The sequence below is a fragment of the Macaca thibetana genome, chromosome 1 (assembly GCF_024542745.1).
Source record: "Macaca thibetana thibetana isolate TM-01 chromosome 1, ASM2454274v1, whole genome shotgun sequence".
Classification (NCBI taxonomy): domain Eukaryota; kingdom Metazoa; phylum Chordata; class Mammalia; order Primates; family Cercopithecidae; genus Macaca; species Macaca thibetana.
In genome coordinates, this window is record NC_065578.1 from 46,537,606 (window position 1) to 46,555,672 (window position 18,067).

Here is an 18,067-nt window from a genome sequence, read left to right on the forward strand (position 1 = left end):
GGTCTCTCCTGTCTCTTTGGAGAAGAGGTTTCCCAAAACAGGCTGAGTGCTGCATCCCTCTGGATGGCAGTTGTGGGTGGAATTTCTCAGACTGAGTTTTTAACAAACACTGCCAAAGACCCCCATCCCCAGTGAGATGTGTGGTGTTTCTGGGTCAGAATGCGGCTCTTTCAGACCCCCAGCCTGTGGAAGCCTACATTTTGTACTCTGTGTGTGTGTGTGTGTGTGTGTGTGTGTGTGTGTGGGCGCGTGGGCGCGCGCGAACAGAAGCTGTTTTCTCCAACAGGAGGGGTGTGGAGAGGAGGCAGCCAGAAAGGCAACTCCAAGTTGTGGATTTCCTGGGGGCTCTTGATTTAAAGCGGCTGCACCACTTTCCACGATTCTGTTTTTTCAGAGAATGCTCTCAAGGCCTGGAGGGAGGGCAGGACAGGGGTATGGGGGAGGGGGGTGGCAGAGAGGCGAGATGGTGACCCTGATCTGGAGCAGCCAAACATCCTCCCAGAGACAAAACCGGCCTGGCTCTGTCCTGCCCCGCTGCTTCATTACCTTGGCCCAGGTTCCCTAATGGCTGCGAGTGGGCCTGACACCTCCCCATCAGGATACTGAGGGCTGGCAAGGCAGCCTTCATTTCTGTCCCAGCTGGGGATGGAAGGACCAGGAGGCGGATGAGGGGACCGACTACTGGGAGGAGCAAAATGGGGAGGGGGCTGGGAGAGTGAATGGGTGGATTTGTGATTGGGAATGATCCAAAGGAGAGGGGGTAGAGGGAGGGGTGGAAAGGGAAGGGGACTGACCAAATACAGCGCGATGGGGCCAGGGCCAGGGGCTGACCTAACCGAGATGGGGAAGGGGTAAGTCTGGGTCTGGGAAAAACTGATCCAAAGGCAGAAAGGGAGGGGCGAAATGGAGGAGGGTACCGTGAACAGAGTAAGGGGGCTGGGAGAGGAAATTAGAGGGGAGGCGCTGGCCAGCAGGGAAGGCCTGAGCCCTCTCCCCCGGCGGTGGCGCGGGGGCGGAGGTGGCAGTGTCCATATAAAGCGGGTCGGCGGCCCCTGCCGTCCCGGAGTCGCGCGGGCAGGGGCTGCCGCAGCCGATGGCCGGGCGCAGCGACATGGATCCGCCCACCGCGTTCTCGGGCTTCCCGGCCCTGCCAGCGGTCGCGCCGTCGGGGCCGCCGCCGTCGCCCCTCGCAGGAGCCGAGCCAGGGCGGGAGCCCGAGGAGGCGGCGGCTGGCCGCGGGGAGGCGGCCCCCACGCCCGCGCCCGGCCCGGGGCGGCGGCGGCGGCGGCCCCTGCAGCGCGGGAAGCCGCCCTACTCGTACATCGCGCTCATCGCCATGGCCCTGGCGCACGCCCCGGGCCGCCGCCTCACGCTGGCCGCCATCTACCGCTTCATCACCGAGCGCTTTGCCTTCTACCGTGACAGCCCGCGCAAGTGGCAGAACAGCATCCGCCACAACCTCACGCTCAACGACTGCTTCGTCAAGGTGCCCCGCGAGCCGGGCAATCCGGGCAAGGGCAACTACTGGACGCTGGACCCCGCGGCCGCCGACATGTTCGACAACGGCAGTTTCCTGCGGCGCCGCAAGCGCTTCAAGCGCGCCGAGCTGCCCGCTCACCCGGCCGCGCCGCCGGGGCCGCCGCTCCCCTTCCCCTACGCGCCCTACGCGCCCGCGCCCGGCCCAGCGCTGCTGGCGCCGCCGCCCCCTGCCGGCCCCGGCCCAGCGCCGCCCGCGCGCCTGTTCAGCGTCGACAGCCTGGTGAGCCTGCAGCCGGAGCTGGCGGGGCTGGGCGCTTCGGAGCCGCCCTGCTGCGCCGCGCCCGACGCCGCCGCCGCCTTCCCGCCCTGCGCGACCGCCGCCTCCCCGCCACTCTACTCGCAGGTCCCCGACCGCCTGGTGCTGCCCGCGACGCGCCCCGGCCCCGGCCCCGGCCCGCTGCCCGCTGAGCCCCTCCTGGCCTTGGCCGGGCCGGCAGCCGCGCTCGGCCCGCTCACCCCGGGAGAGGCCTACCTGAGGCAGCCGGGCTTCGCGCAGGGGCTGGAGCGCTACCTGTGAGCCTGCGCCGCACGGGAAGGCACCTGTGCGACCTGTCCCGCCCCAGGCCTGCGGCGCCGCCCGCGAGCGCCCCACCTCTGCCCCCACCCTGGCTTGGAGCACACCCAGCGCCTCTCGTCTTGGCCTCCTGGACTCAGACTCCTGCTACACCCTTCTCCGTCCCCCATCCGTGGGGAGGCTCCCACCATCTCGCCACTGGACAGAAGCGTCCCCTGTGACCTGCCAGTCTCTCATTTCTTCTCCCTCCACTTGTGAGCGCCCCCAGCTTTGCGGCGCCCCCCACCCCAGGTTTCCTGGTGAGTTCCAAGCCTTTGCAAGACAGATCTGTGATCCCAAGCCGTCTCCTCCACCGACTGTACTTCATCAACCTTCTCTCATGTTTTTCCGACACGTTAGAGGTCAGACTCCTGGGTTCATGACTTACTCGCTAGAGTCCCTTCATTTCCCCACAAGTTTGCCCCCCACCTCCACTTACCTGTCTGCCTTCAGTTTCTTCCTGGGTAAGAGCCCCCGTTTCACGTAGACACACCTGGCTGCCTTCTTCACGCCCTGAGGACGCTTCTTGGAGATTTCAGAGACAGGCAGCACCAGGGCTCACGACTGAAAGGGGAGTTGGTGGGCCTTTAGGTCTGCCCCACTCCCTGGAAAACTTAGGACTTATTGGGTTATTATTATTTTTAATTAAAGTTGGTTTAATTAAAAAGAAAGAAACCTTTTTCTGGGCTTGGTGTGCTGGCTGGTGACTTGGGGGAGTGGTCTGGGGAGACCGGGTGAGCTTTGTTCTAGATCTTGGGTTGCCACATGGGGTGAACCTCCTTGTGAGACATCAGTCAGAAGTTCATTAAATGGGATTAGGAAGTGATTCTCCAGTAGGATCAGTGGCTAACACGAATTTGTTTTAAAAAGGAAATGATTCAGCCATAGCTGTGCACATAGTAGGACTAGTCAAATGCCATCTCCTGCATCTCAGCCCGGTAGAGACGAGATGGGCTGGGCATGTGTGTGTACACACTTGTGTGAATGTATCTGAGCAGCAGGTTGCCTGCTGTCTGGGATTATTCCCAGCTCCCATGGATAAAGAAGCACTGGCCGTTGATTCACTGTTGCAGTTAGTTAATGTGCCCAGCCTGTGCTAGGCACTGGGGAAATATCACTGAATGAATGGGCAAAATCCCTGCTTCATGGAGGTTGTGGGCCAGTGGGGAGAGTCATTAATCCAACCATCAACACCCAGAGAGATAAGTGCTCTACAGCCTTGCACTCAAAGTGTGGTCCACAGACCTACACCACCACCTGGGAGCTTGTTAGAAATGCAGAATCTGGCAGGACATGCTGGCTCATGCCTGTAGTCCCGGCATTTTGGGAGGCCAAGGCAGGAGGATTGGTTGAGGCCAGGAGTTCAGGATCAGCCTGGCCTAACATAGGGAGACCTCATTTAAATAAATAAATAAATAAATAGAAATGCAGGATCTCAGCCCCACTCAGACTCACTGAATCATCAGATTTTACATTTTAGCAAAATTCCCAGGTGACTAGTATGCATAGTACTACGGAGTAAAGGCGCTGGCCTCAGGCAAGAGGCTCAGCCTAAAGGATTAGAGCTCCCTACTATAAAGAGTGAGCCCAGGCCACAGAACCATACCCCACCCACTCTGAACTTCCAGGCACTGCACCATTGGCTATGCCCCGTCTTACCTTCCCTGCTGGATTGTAATAAGGGGCAGAAGGGACCTGAGCTGATTCCTGACTGTCCCCAGCACCAAGGACAGGGTAGCACTCAACAGACTCAGAGGTGTGAGGGAGGGAGTTGGCCTTTGACCCTGTCCTGCTGTCTGGTGCTGACCCAAATGCTAAGCATCAGGCTTTTGCAAGCTCCCCCACCCCAGGGCTCCCAGTCTAGTTGAGTCTGAATTAGGGGTAGGTGAAGATGGGGGAGGGAGTCAGTGTGTCTTGAACCCAGGGTGAGTGTGATTTGCATGCAGGACACGCAGGATGTGCCTCTCTTGGATACCAGAGTTTGAAGCTCTGGGGTGGTGATGGAAGATGAGGGTGGACAATGGGCCGCCCATAGAGGAGAAAGTATGAAAATCTGAGAAGGCCAGGAAGGCCCTCTTTGAGGGTAGGGGAGTAGGTTTACACAGTATGGTAGGAAGTGACCTGGATAGACCCCCTCCACCAGCTATTAGCCCCTTTGAGCAAGGGTCAGATCAGATTTGCCTGATGCACAGCAGTCCTTCACTTAACATATTTTGACTGCTCGAGGGCATGAATCCCTGCTGTCTGATACTGTGCCTGACTTACAGAACAACGACTGAGTGGACAGTACTTTGACTTTGGCACCTTCTTATCCATTCTCACTCATAATCCTCATAGTGACCTATAGAAAGGGTGAAAGAGGTGAAGTGGAGGCTCTTTCCCCACTTGTAAGTTTAGCAAACTGCCCCTCCCTAGGTCTAGCAGGTAGTGAAAGATCCAGCTCTCAGTTCTCTAGGAAGTAGAGCTCTGTAAAGATCAAAATGCAAACTTGCTTTTGCTCCAAATGGTATTATAGCCCCTCCCCCTGCCTCAGAGCATCTGTTGATAAATTCCTTCCCAGTCTAAGAAATCCCAGGGAAGGAAAGGCCTCTTCTCGCTCTCCTGAAGCCAGGAACTGCTTCCTGAGCTCTGAATTCAATTCTTGCTACTACCTTGCAGGTCTCAGTCCCAGGATCTTGGAACACTTCGAGGACAGGTAGAAAATATCTGTAGGGAAATACTAGGAGGGTCACCCTTGAACTGGAAAATCAGATTTTTATTTTTTAAATGCTTCCTTAATTTTCCTTTATTCAGGCCAGGCATGGTGGCTCATGTCTGTAATCCCAGCACTTTGGAAGGCCGAGGCGGGTGGATCACCTGAGGTCAGGAGTTTGAGACCAGCCTGGTCAACATGGTAAAACCCTGTCTCTACTAAAAATACAGAAAGTAGCCGGGTGTGGTGGTGCATGCCTATAATCCCAGCTACTTGGGAGGCTGAGGCAGGAGAATCGCTTGAACTCAGGAGGTGGAGGTTGCAGTGAGCCAAGATCACACCACTGCACTCCAGCCTGGGTGACAAAATGAGACTCCGTCTCAAAAAAAAAAAAAAAAAAAAAAAAAAAAAAAAATTGAAACAAGCACATAATTTGACAAGTCAAATAGCAATCAAAGGCTTATAGTGGTATCTTGTACCACTCTCAGGATCTCTACTTTGTTCCATACAAGAATCCGCTTTCAGTTCATATTTTTCTCTCGAAATATACTTCCATATTTTCATGCTTATACTCCTCTCTCTTGAAACAGTAATGATTAACTTCCTATTATGATAGATGAACATTTACCTCTAAAATCTCTTATCTCCTTCCATTCTCCCTCAAATTACCAACTTTTGGTTAAATAGTTTTAGCATTTAGATTGTTGCTATGTAAATATTGTTCTGTGATAAGCTACTAGTGTACTATGACTATAATTCCTTTTGTGTGTGTGTGTGCAACCTTTTATTTTACCTGAACTTAATAATGCCTTATTTTTTCATTTGTTCAACTTCCTTTGTACCTAAAAGGTACAAAGCTAAACCTATGGGAAGCTAAATCTTCCCATACCTTCCAGTAACACTGTGGTACAGCTTTTCATGAGGTGAGGTCAAACTTACCAGGAAACCTATAACTGCTTTTGGTGGTTGTGCTTTTCCCTTCCTGGGGCATCTCTCCCAGAGCCCTCCATCCTTCAGCTCATCTGGACTGATGGTGCTCCAAGTCAGCTGAACAGAGCTGGATCTGGAAATTCCCTTCACCATTACCTTGGGAATTCTGTGTCCTGTTTTGGATCTTCTACTTCCTGATGTCCCTATTTTCCCTTTTTTCTTAGTTTATTCTCTTGTTTCAGTCGAGGTAAAATTTTTGGAAACTTTGCACGTCTGAAATTGTTTTAGCATGAGAAGCTAAGCATGCATGTGACAATGAAATATTTGCGTCAACGCTGTGCTTCTCTGTAGACCTTTTTTTTTTTTGAGGGAATCAGAGAATGGGAGATATTTTCTCAGCTTAGTATGCTTTACCTGTAGGGAAGCAGGGAAGGTGGTGGAGTATTATGGAAATGAGGGGTTAGAGTTTTGGCAGGAGGACAGGACAGGAGAACTCTGGAGATTTCCTTATAGGAGAAGGAAACCTGAGAGGAGAAGGCCTGAGAGGGGTGACTTCCTGACTTAGGGGGACTTGGAACACAGGGAGGGTCGCTTTGGGCCCAGGATGGTGCTGAACTGGTTTGAGGGCCTCCTGGATCCATTTAAGAAGGAAGCCAACATTACCCTGGCACATGGAAAATTGAGAACATAGGAAAGTGACACCCTTGGCAGGGACACTGGCAAACATGACAACAGAGAGGCTCCTTCAAGAGAGCCCTCCACTATAGTGACTGGATTGGTTTTGAGCCCAAGTGTATTACCTCTCTGGGAGATCCTAGAAGTAGGGGGTGAGGGGATTTTGCATGATACCGGTTATTGTGGTTTACTCTTAAAGGGAAAGAATTCTGTGGACTTCAGTATTGACTTTAATTTTTTTTATTATAATGTCAGTATTTGCAGGTATAAATTCCTTAGACTTGTATTTCTTACGTGATTGTTAAAATGGTTTATAAATTACATTCAAACAATGAAATAAAAATTCAAGTTGATAACATTAGTCAAATGTAAAATAATATATTGTGGCTGGGCGCAGTAGCTGACGCCTGTAATCCCCAGCACTTTGGGAGGCTGAGGTGGGCGGATCACGAGGTCAGGAGATCGACACCATCCTGGCTAACACGGTGAAACCCCATCTCTACTGAAAATAGAAAAAAATCAGCCAGGCATGGTGACATGCGCCTGTAGTCCCAGCTACTCGGCAGGCTGAGGCAGGGGAATCACTTGAACCCAGGAGGCAAAAGTTGCAGTGAGCCTGGATCATGCCACTGCACTCCAGCCTGGGTGACAGAGTGAGACTCCGTCTACAAACAAAAACAAAAACAAAAACAAAAAACAAAAAACAAAACCATATATATATATATAGAGAGAGAGAGAGAGTTTTGCTGAGACTACATCACTTGCACCATGAATATGGCTCTGACTTCTCCATAGCAGGTTTTCTGGGTTTGTCATTCCTTGGGCCATGTGATGACTAAAGTCACCACTTTTAATTTTATTTATTGATTGATTGAGACAGAGTCTCACTCTGTCACCTAGGGTGGAGTTCAGTGGTACAATCATACCACACTGCAACCATGACTTCCTGGGTTCAATCGATCCTGCTGCCTCGGCCTCTCGAGTAACTGGGACTATAGGCATGCACCACCATGCCTGGCTAACACCATTTTTTTCTTTTGAATGAACTGCAGGGATTCCTTCATGTAGCAGGCCATGATACCAACAGACCCAAATATAGCATATATTTATAAAATCTATATATTTTTTTTACCTCATCTCAAGATTAAAGTAGCACTACCTGACAATAAATGGAAATAAAGACTTCAAGTATTAGGTATTTCTTACAAGGAAGTCACTTATGTGATCCAGAATATGCTTATATGAATGTACTTACTATCATGAAAAAAACCACCTATGTGATCCAGAATATGCTTATATGAATGTGCTTACTATGGTGAAAAAAAACAACATTCAAAAATTTTTATAAATTCCCACATGAATAAGAATATATTCTTGGGCCAGGCACGGTGGCTCACACCTCTAATCCCAGAAATTTGGCCGAGGTGGGCGGATCACCTGAGGTTGGGAGTTCGAGACCAGCCTGACCAACATGGAGAAACCCCGTCTCTACTAAAAATACGAATTAGCTGGGCGTGGTGGTGCATGCCTGTAATCCCAGCTACTCGGGAGCCTGAGACAGGAGAATCGCTTGAACCCAGGAGGCAGAGGTTGCGGTGAGCCGAGATTGCGCCATTGCACTCCAGCCTGCGCAACAAGAGTAAAATTCCGTATCAAAAAAAAAAAAAAAAAAAGTATGTATTCTTGGACCATACTTCACACTAAGCAATTAAACATTTTAAAACATTTATCTAAATAAATAACTCTTTGGTTAGAAGAAAGTTGCCATTACAGACTATTTATAAATTAATAAAGGTAAGAATAGTACCTATTAAAATCTAAAGGAAGTAGTCAAACTTGTGCTCAGAGGAATTTCATAGCCCCAAATATGTCATGGAGACAGAGTTAGAGGAGCCCTGGGGTGGGGTAGGGATACCAGTTACAAGGCTACTGCAGCATCCAGGCAGGAAAGGGTGGTGGTTTGCTAGAGGTGGAGGTGCAAGTGGAAAAAAGTAGATATACAAAGCTATAGAAAGAATCGGCTGTTGGCTAACATCATCCTAATCCACCAAAGCCAAACACTTTCCCATTTAATCATAGCCTCTGGCCAATCCTGAAAGGTTGGAGTGGTCATTTCACTGGTAGTCACCCCTGGTCTGGCTTGCCTAATTTAAGGAGTAACTAATTTCAATAGACCTATTAGCTCAGAAGGAACAGACAACATTGTCAGAGACGGTTCCTCCACTGCTCCCACCAGAGGGCACCTAGGTTAGCTGTTTTTTCCTGTGAATTCTGTCAAACCACTGAGGAACCTATTTCTCTAGTTAAATAAATTGCTCCAGAACACAGAAAAAATGGCAGTCATCCCAATTCTACCTACTATGTTATCTAATTATGCTATCGAAACCTGATAAAGGAATACATAAAATATAGCCTAATCTCACATATGAAAGATGATGCAAAACTTGTCAGCAATGTATCAGCAAATTAAACTTAGTAAAAAAAAAAAAAAAAAAAAAAAAACACACACACACAGTCATGCAGTTTATTCTTGGAATGCAAAGATGTCATTTTTAGAATTATTTGCTCCACCTTGTAGGAGCTGTGCATCATCACCTTTATAGATGATGAAAACTGGGCTCATAAAGGTTAAGTGACTTACCCAGGTCAAGCTGCAAAGTAAATTATCCAGGACTTGCTTCCAGGTCGGCCCGACTTCAAAGTCATTCTCCTTTCTCTCAGGAAGAAACAAGTGGAGGTGGAAACTTGGATGAAAAGCCCCAGGCACCAATAAAATTCTTCAGTTCACCCTAATATCCCCCTCCCCTACACCCACACCCACAGTCCAAATCTTGAAAAGAGCCTTTCCAGCCATGATGACAGGTCTTTGGTTTCCTCTTTTTTTGTCTCTGTCTTTCACTCCCCACCCCCTCCCCACACCCCTATAATCCCCTCTCTCCCCTTTCCCTCTTTCTAATCTCCTTTCTCCCATCAATTTTTGGAGATAAAAGCGCCACCTGTTGGCCGCCTCATGTGCACCTGATTTGAGCAGAAAATCATTGGAATGAAGTCAGGATCCATTTGGATGCTATTTTGGGCTGGCAGGAGCCCCTGGTGGCTGAAAGGCACTTGCTCCAGCAGGGAAATCAATTGGTGCAGAAGAGGAAAACTAGCTGCAGTTCCCACCTCCTCTAGAAAATCATCCTCCCCACTTCCTCTTGGCAGGGTTTGGTAGTTGCTCCACGGCAAATGGAATTGGAATGGGTGTGAGGTTGGTGGCCCTAGGTGCAGACAATTTATCTACTCTAAGAGGGAGACAGAGGAAAGGGGGCTGGGCTGGGGGCAGAAAACCTGGGGTCTAGTCTCAGGTCAAATACTTAGGCAAGTCCTTTCCTTTCTCTGCCCTTCATAGCAATTACTGCCTCTCCCCAAGCCCCTTGATTGTGCCAGGCCCTGTGCTCTTTCCCAGCTGAGGACTCAGAGATGGATCAGACACTGTCCCTGCTCAGAGAGCTCAAATGTTGGCAGATGACAATATAGTATGCAGAATGCTTTATGAGATAAAGAGTTGCTAGGTTTCCTTGGTCACTCACCAATTCCCGCCTCTATCCTGACTCAGCCTCAGTCTACCTCTGAAAATAGAGAATGTGCCCTATCCTCTCTGCCTGGGTAGGGACGGCCTTTGTGACTGCTAAAGCATTGTGATGATGGGTGAGGATTTTCTACCCTGCCTGACTGGGGCTTCCCAGACAGGGCCTGTGTCTTCTCTGCTCCACTGTATGGGCAGCCTGGCCAGAGCTGAGCATACTGCAGCTTTGGTTTGAACTGCCCTTATCTGGAGGCTGGACTTGGGGTTTAGGGAGTTGATGAGACTTAGAGACAAGAGGCCTGGACCCTGCTTGAGGGAGACACAGGCCCCACCCTGGGCATCAGTCTGTCTCCCTTGAGTTATGAAGGGGCTTCCTTTGTGGGCTTCACAAAGGAAGGCTTTCTGAAGGTGGTGGGTTGGAGTTCTGAAAGGAGGGAGGGGAGGGCCTGCTGCTCCTGTTCCTATGAAATCCCTTCTTCCTCTATCCATCCTAACCCCTGTCCAGCTGGCAGACTGAAAAAAACTGACTACTTTCAAAGTAGTTTAGATGGGACCAACAGAGGGAGGGAGCCAAAGACAGAGGGATGGGAACAGAACAGGAAGGAGGAAAGGTGGAGAATCTGGGGTCCTGCCTAGCAGACTCAACTGCTTCCCTGTCTGATAGACAGGCAGGTGACACTCACAGGCACCTCACATGTCTGGCTTCACGTCCCTTGCTTTCAACATTCATAGCCACCAACCATATTTTCAAGTTGGAGCCCATAAAAAGTGTTCAGCACACAGTAACAGTTTTTATTCTTATGTTCTGAACACTCAGTCTTATTTATTGAAATAATCCAACCGTTTCTTTTAAAGTTTTTATTTTATTTTATATTTATTTTTATTTATTTAATAAAATAAAGTTTTATTTTATTATTTAATTGTTGAATAAGTAATACATTCACTTCACTTGGCTTTACAAATGTAAAAAAGTTGTCCATGAAGTCACCCATTTGTTTCCAATTTGCCGTAGTGGATAATCAGTTACTAGATTTTTATTCATCCTTCTAGATATTTTTGTTGCATATGTAAACCAAGACAAGTACACATTATTTTCTCCTTGAAAAACACAATTGGATGGATGTTTACACTGTTCTATACATCTTGAATTTTTTTTTTTTTTCACTCAACAATGTATCTTGGCTGGGTGCAGTGGCTCATGCATGTAATCCCAGCACTTTGGGAGGCCAAGGTGGGTGGATCACTTGAGGTCAGGAGTTTGAAACCAGACTGGCCAACATAGTGAAACCCGATCTCTGCAAAAAATACAAAATTAACCAGGTGTGGTGGCACTTGCCTGTAATCCCAGTTACTCGGGAGGCTGAGGCAGAAGAATCTCTTGAATGTGGGAGGTGGAGGTTACAGTGAGCGAAAATCACATCACTGCACTCCAACCTGGGCGACAGAGTGAGACTCCATCTCAAAAAAACAAAATGAAAAACAAACAAACAATGTATCTTGGAGCTTTCTCCAGATGAGTACATAAAGAACTTCTATATTCTACTTTTACAGTATACTAGTCCCTTTTTTAGATGTTTCATTATTTGCTTAACCTGTCCTTGATATACACTTATGTTGTTTCCAACCTTTTGACATTCCAAACAGCACTGCAATGTGACTTTGTACATATGTCATACCATATGTGTGCAGGTACACCTGCAGGAGAAATCCCTGGAAGTGGATTTCCATGTAGCCTTTGTCAAGGCACCATGCCCCCTGTGTGGTCACACTGGTTCCTTTCAACAGCAGTCCCCTTTTATTTCTCAAAGGGACCCTTGGTGACCACAGTCAGATTTTCACCTGCTCAAACCCCACTGTCTTCTTCTCCAGGGCCTTCCCATCAGTCTGCCACCAGAGTCCTTTCACAAGGTATCCTGGCCTCTGGATTTGGAAAGCGTGGGTACTTGCCATGCCCACCCTGGGGTGTGCTGTGCCCTGGCTGTCAATTCATCCAGGGTGGTGGCTCCTTCTCCTTTTTAGCTCCCAAATCCTGGGTATCCATGGCAGGTGTAGGGAACTGGCTTTCTGGACCTCCATCATTCAGGCTTCCAGGCTTCCTGCCAAATGGTGCTGTCTCCCCATCTGGGCCCCCAGTTGTGACTCCTTTCTTCTGACCATAGGATAATGCTGTAAGATCCGCTCCTCTACTATTTCAGATTTCCCATTTCATTGCCTCTAGTCCCCCAGATACGACTGGCCCCAACTTGGAAGGAAGGCGTGGATGAGGGAAGATAACACAGAGCCCCTGTGAGAGGTGTTCATGTAACTAATGGGGAGTCAAACTTCAAGGCTGGAAATGAGGCCCTTGGCAGACTGGGAACCTCTGGGTTGCCCAGGCCTGTGATGTCAGCTCATGTAGCAGTTGTCACCATTTGGGGCTGACCTAGGCAGGGGATGAGAAGGAGCCTGTTCCAGCAGACCCTGCCTGAGGGGGCTGGGCTGGGCAGGGCAAGGCCAGGCAGTCACATGATTATTATTGTTGTGATAGGTATAGCACAATAGTTAAGAGCCCTGATTCTAGACCCAAATTGTCTGTGATGGGGATACACTTCTCATAAGTTGGATGATGAAACTGAGGCCCTGGAAGAGGCAGGGGCATGCCTGAGGTCACATAGGAAGGCAGCGAGAAGACAGAGAGTAGGGCCCAGGCCTCGTGGCTTAGGCCCCACTGTTCCTCTGCAGTTGCAGGAACAAACCAGCGGGTAATGCATTCTCATGGCAGGATGGAGATGTCCTTGAACATGTCAAGGTTGGAGAGGAGGGCAAGGAACCTCACTGAGACATCCTGATCCATAACAGGCTCCAGCTAGAGCACTAGGTCTCAGGAGTCCCCATGAGGTGGCAGGCTAAGAAATTTCCCTGGTCCATTTCCAACCCAGCTATCTGGATACTTTACAAATGAGGAAATGCAGGCTTAGAGAGAGATTAATTATCTGAGACTAGTAAGTGATAAGAGCATAATTTGAACCCAGCTCTAAGACCTGAACTCTTCTTGCTACACCTGGGTGCCTCTATGATTCATACTCAGTGATTACCCAGCCCCTAGTCTAGCACTTCCAGTGACAAGGAGCTCAGAGTCACCAAGGTAACCTATTACATCTCAGAGATAGCCCTATTAGAATGTTCTCCTTGCATGGAGACATAGAAAGTGAGGCTTTTTACCCCTTTCTGGCTCTCTTTTGCCTTGGTCTCTCTGTCCCAGATCAGCCCTGTGGAGATCTGGAGATGTTGGCTGTGTTAAGCCTTTATTCTCCAGGCTAACTACCTCAGACCTTTCTTTCGTGTTTATAGGACATTTTGTCAAATCTTCATGCATTAAGCAGGGTTAGGTTCAGTTGTGAATGACAGACTGGCCCCCCCAATCCCACATCAGTGGTTTAAACAAGACTAAAGTTTATTTCCCTTTTACGTAACAGTCAGTGCAGGCAGCTCAGGGTGGTGTGGCAGTTCAGTGGTCTCAGAGACCCAGGATTCTTCTCTTTTGTGGCTCTGCTATTTGTGAAATTCAACTCAACTAGCAGAAATCCACCTCAACCTAGCTTAGCAAAAGGGGAGATTTCTTCCTTTTTCAATGTCCGGAAAGTCTAGGAGTTCTAGTTTCAGGCGGAGCTGCAGGGACTCAAACACTATTTTTAAGTCTTTCTCTCTCTCTAGGCTATTTTCCTCTGTGTGTGGGCTTTGATGTCAAAACAGCACTCTCCATGTGGCAGGGAGATGGCTTCTGACAGCTAAGCCTGCGTGCTTGTCTTCTGATCCAAAAGGAAAGGCGCTCCTCCCAGAGTCCCAGAGTGCCAGTCCCGTGGTCTACATATTCCCAAATCTCAGAGTCCATATGTCAAATCATGTAGAAGGTGTGACTGGCTACTTAGGTCACTTACCACTGCCTGGACCAATCACTGGGCCTTGAACTTGCAATGGTGTGTATGACCCAGCTGGTGGCCTGTCTGCTCCTGGGGAGTAATTGTGAGGGGGACAAATTGGACAGCCCCATCAGGACCACATGGAACACAGGAGGGAAGGTTTCCTTCAACAGAGGGCCGAGACATGCAAAAGCTGTAAGCACGTTCAGCTCATCGTGCCAGGGAGACCGCGTTTTGTTTTACAAGCAATGTGGAGCCCCTGGAAGACTTTGGCAGGGCTCAGTCTGTTGGTTTGATTTGTCACAACCATTTTAAAAGGAGAAAACTGAGGCAGAGAGAACAGACAAATCCAATGACTGCTAGAGCCAGAAACCATGGATAAACTCTGTCTGAGAGGGAGACATGTTCTCCTCCCCTCAAAAATAGGGACTGATAGGGGAGAAGCAATCTCTGTTCTTAGCGAACACATAGTTCTATTGATGATCTGAGCTACAACCTCTGTTCTCAGCGAATACAGAATTCTATTGATGATCTACTGATGAACTCCCTAGAGTTCTACAGGGAGTCACAGACAGAGAGGGAGATATGCCATACCTTCCTTTCTTCATTCCTCTTTTCTTTCTTTCATTAATATATCCACATTCTCTAACATTAATTGAGCACCTACTGTGTGTCAGGCTTTGTGCCTGGCAGGAGGTAGAGTGATTAATAATGATGATGCAAAACATTTATTGAGTTTTTTGTTTTTTTTTTGAGACAGAGTCTCACTCTGTTGTCAAGGCTGGAGTGCAATGGCGTCATCTCGGATCACTGCAACCTCCACCTCCTGGGTTCAAGCAATTTTCCTGCCTCAGCCTCCCAAGTAGCTGGGATTATAGGTGCTCACCACTGCACCTGGCTAATTTCTGTGTTTTGTTTTGTTTTGAGACGGAGTCTCGCTCTGTCACCAGGCTAGAGTGTGGTGGCACCATCTCGGCTCACTGCAACCTCCGACTCCCTGGTTCAAGCTATTCTCCTGCCTCAGCCTCCCAAGTAGCTGGGACTACAGGCACCTGCCACCACGCCTGGCTAATTTTTGTATTTTTAGTAGAGACGGGGTTTCACCATGTTGGCCAGGATGGTCTCGATCTCCTGACCTCATGATCCACCCGCCTCGGCCTCCCAAAGTGCTGGGATTACAGGTGTGAGTCACCGTGCCTGGCCTAACTTTTGTATTTTTAATAGAGAGGGGGTTTCGTCATCCTGGTTTGCAACTCCTGACCTCAGGTGATCCACCCGCCTCAGCCTCCCAAGGTGCTGGGATTATAGGCATAAGCCACCATGCCCAGCCTTTATTGAGCTCTTTCAAAGTTTCAGGCAGTAGGCTAAGTGCTTTACATGTGCATCATCTCATTTAATCCTTACAGCAATCCAATGAGGTAGGTACAATTATTATCCCCATTTTGCAGAGGAGGAAAGATAAAGAGGAACACAAAATGAGCCCTGTTCTCAAGGAGCTCACAGTCTAAAGCAGGGATCCCAAACCCCCGGGCCATTAACTGGTACCTAACCGGTGACCTGTTAAGAACCCAGCCACACAGCAGGAGGTCAGCTGCAGGTAAGCAAGTATTACCACCTGAGCTCCGCCTCCTGTCAGGTCAGTGGCCACATTAGATTCTCATAGGAGCACAAACCCTATTGTGAACTGCGCATGTGAGGGATCTAGGTTGCATGCTCCTTATTTTTTATTTATTTATTTATTTATTTTTTGAGACTGGAGTCTTACTCTGTTGCCCAGGCTGGAGTGCAGTGGTGCGATCTCAGCTCACTGCAACCTCTGCCTCCTGGTTTCAAGGAATTCTCCTGCCTCAGCTTCCCGAGTAGCTGGGACTAAAGGCACCCGCCACTATGCCCGGCTAATTTTTGTATTTTTAGTAGAGGCGGAGTTTCACCATGTTGACCAGATTGGTCTCAAACTCCTGACCTCAAATGATCCACCCACCTCAGCCTCCCAGAGCGCTGGGATTACAAGGCGTGAGCCATTGTGCCGGCCTGTTGTGTGGTCCTTATGATAATCTAACTAATGTCTGATGATATGAGGTGGAACAGTTTCATTCCAAAATTATCACCCTACCACCACCTTGATCCATGGAAAAATTGTCTTCCATGAAACCAGTCCCTGGTGCCAAAAAGGTGGAGGACCCCTGGTCTATAATAAAATCTACAGACTGAAAAACAAATAACGAAACCAGATGGAGCTAAGAGCTTTGGGAGCACAGAGGTGGGAGTCATGTGAGCGCAGGAGTGTTGTCAGGGAAAGCACTTCACAAACTTGATGTGTGAAATTAACCAGGAAGGATTAGGAGAAGTGAGCCTGGCTAGAGTGAGCCACTTGCAGAGGTGAAGAGGGAAGAAAGAGCAAATCAGGTGTAAGTAGAGTACAGGAGTTGGAGGTAAGGCTGGACAAGCAGGTAGGGGCCAGGCTGCCAGGTATCCTGTGCAGACAAGGAACCTATACACAGAAAGTGATGCAGCCCTGGGCAGGCCTCAGGCTGCTGAGCAGGTTATCACTGGAGCCTCATGCAAATCACGCTTCCACCTTTTCCACTAACTCTGTAATTGCAAGCACCAGAAGGCCTGTTGATCTGGGGTCGCAGCAGTGCCCTCTGAGTGTATGAGCAGGAGAGGTTTCTCAGCTCCTCCTTCCCTTGGGTGGTGGTGGTGGATGGGGGAGGGTGGTATTTGCCAGAGTTGAGTCTGTTCCCAGACCTCAGCCCTGCCCACTTGCTGATGTAAGAAATGCAGCCAACCCCTGAAATGTGGAACCCTTCCAAGTAGCTTGATCTGGGCTGAGGATGGGGGAAAGAAGGGTCTGGCCTCCCAGCACAGCATTGCCCTGCCTGCCTCATCCTGGAGCAATGACCACTCTCCACGTTTCCTCCTGCATTTCCTTGCTCCAATTCAGGTCTCACCCACCAAAGTGAGTTCTCCCCCAAATTACCTGCTCCCCATCCAGGTGAGATGAAGAGGACCCTGGCCTGGGAAAGGGTTTGATTTCCTCCTCTGCTACCAGTTTGCTGTGTGATTTTGGGGAAGTCATCCCTCTCTCTGGGTCTCAATTTCCCCATTGGCGAAATTAACTTTGAAAAATCTACAGTCCAATTTTGGAATGAATAACTTCAGTCTTTATTCACTGGGGGGTGGGGTGGGGTGGGGCAGGGAATGGCATGCCCAGCATGCAACACAAGGCGTGGGTGGTGTGGATTCACGGTCTTTTTGGAGAAGAGCAGGCAGGAAGCAGGTCAGCTATGCAGTGTGGCCTGAGAATGAGCTCAGAGCAGGAAGAGGGGAAAGGAACTGGGCTGTCCAGAAGGCTTCTTTCTGGAAGAGGCAGGACTGGAGCAGGGATTTGAAGCGTGGGTCAGGTTGGAAAAAAAAGCAAACATAAGGAAAGAGTGGAGTCCGGAGGTTGTAAGTCTCTGGATAACTTTTCCAAGCGGGTGGAATGGGAGTAGGGTGAGGAAAGGGTGCTTTGTCTCAAAACTTGTCCTCTAGTTCCTGACTCTCTGTGTGGATGAGAGACTCCTCCAGAGGTCGCTGTTCCCCAGGAATCCATCACTAGCGTCCGCACCGCGAGGCCAGAGCTCCCACTGTTCCCCTGGCTCTGCTTCTATGAGGCTTACGCGGCTCTGCATCTGCCCAGAGGGCACAGAGACCTGACAATATTTCCGCCCCCACGAGGGTACTTACGGCCTCGCCAGTCACCCTGTCTGGGACTCAGAAGGGTCATACGCGAAGGCGAGCGCATGTGCACGTCTGTGGTACACGTAGGTAGCTATGGCTCTGCACCCTCCCTCCTGCGCTGCCCCAATTCAGGGCCCGGAAGGGCATCCGGTTCCCGAGGTGCCACTGTGCCAGCAGGCAGCGTGTAATTGGTAGGAGGGAGGCTGCCGCTGGAGTATTCTTGGCTGTCCCTCAGTGCGATCCCTGCATGAACTCCTCCTTTTCCATGCTACAGTCACAGACACTCAGCCCAGGCGCACGGTCGCACATCCTTATTCCCCATTAAGGTCTCGCTGCTGACCCCAGCAGGTTTGTCGTCCCTGACCAGGTCGCAAGGCTTCAGACTCTGGGGGGAAGTCGTGGGCCTGGATGATGAGGCTTCCAGGCAGTCCTGGGTCCACTCTATGGACACCAAGCGTGAGGTCTGGAGGGAAGGACACAGGACACAG

The 18,067-nt window shown here is 49.7% G+C and overlaps 1 protein-coding gene across 1 annotated transcript; it reads left to right on the plus strand.

Annotated features, from left to right (window-relative positions):
- The first annotated feature begins 988 nt into the window (after window positions 1-988).
- Window positions 989-2,778, plus strand: FOXE3 (forkhead box E3). The gene has a single exon (XM_050749403.1). The coding sequence runs from the start codon at window positions 1,094-1,096 to the stop codon at window positions 2,054-2,056; it is 963 nt and encodes a 320-aa protein (XP_050605360.1). The 5' UTR covers window positions 989-1,093; the 3' UTR covers window positions 2,057-2,778.
- The last annotated feature ends 15,289 nt before the right edge of the window (window positions 2,779-18,067 follow it).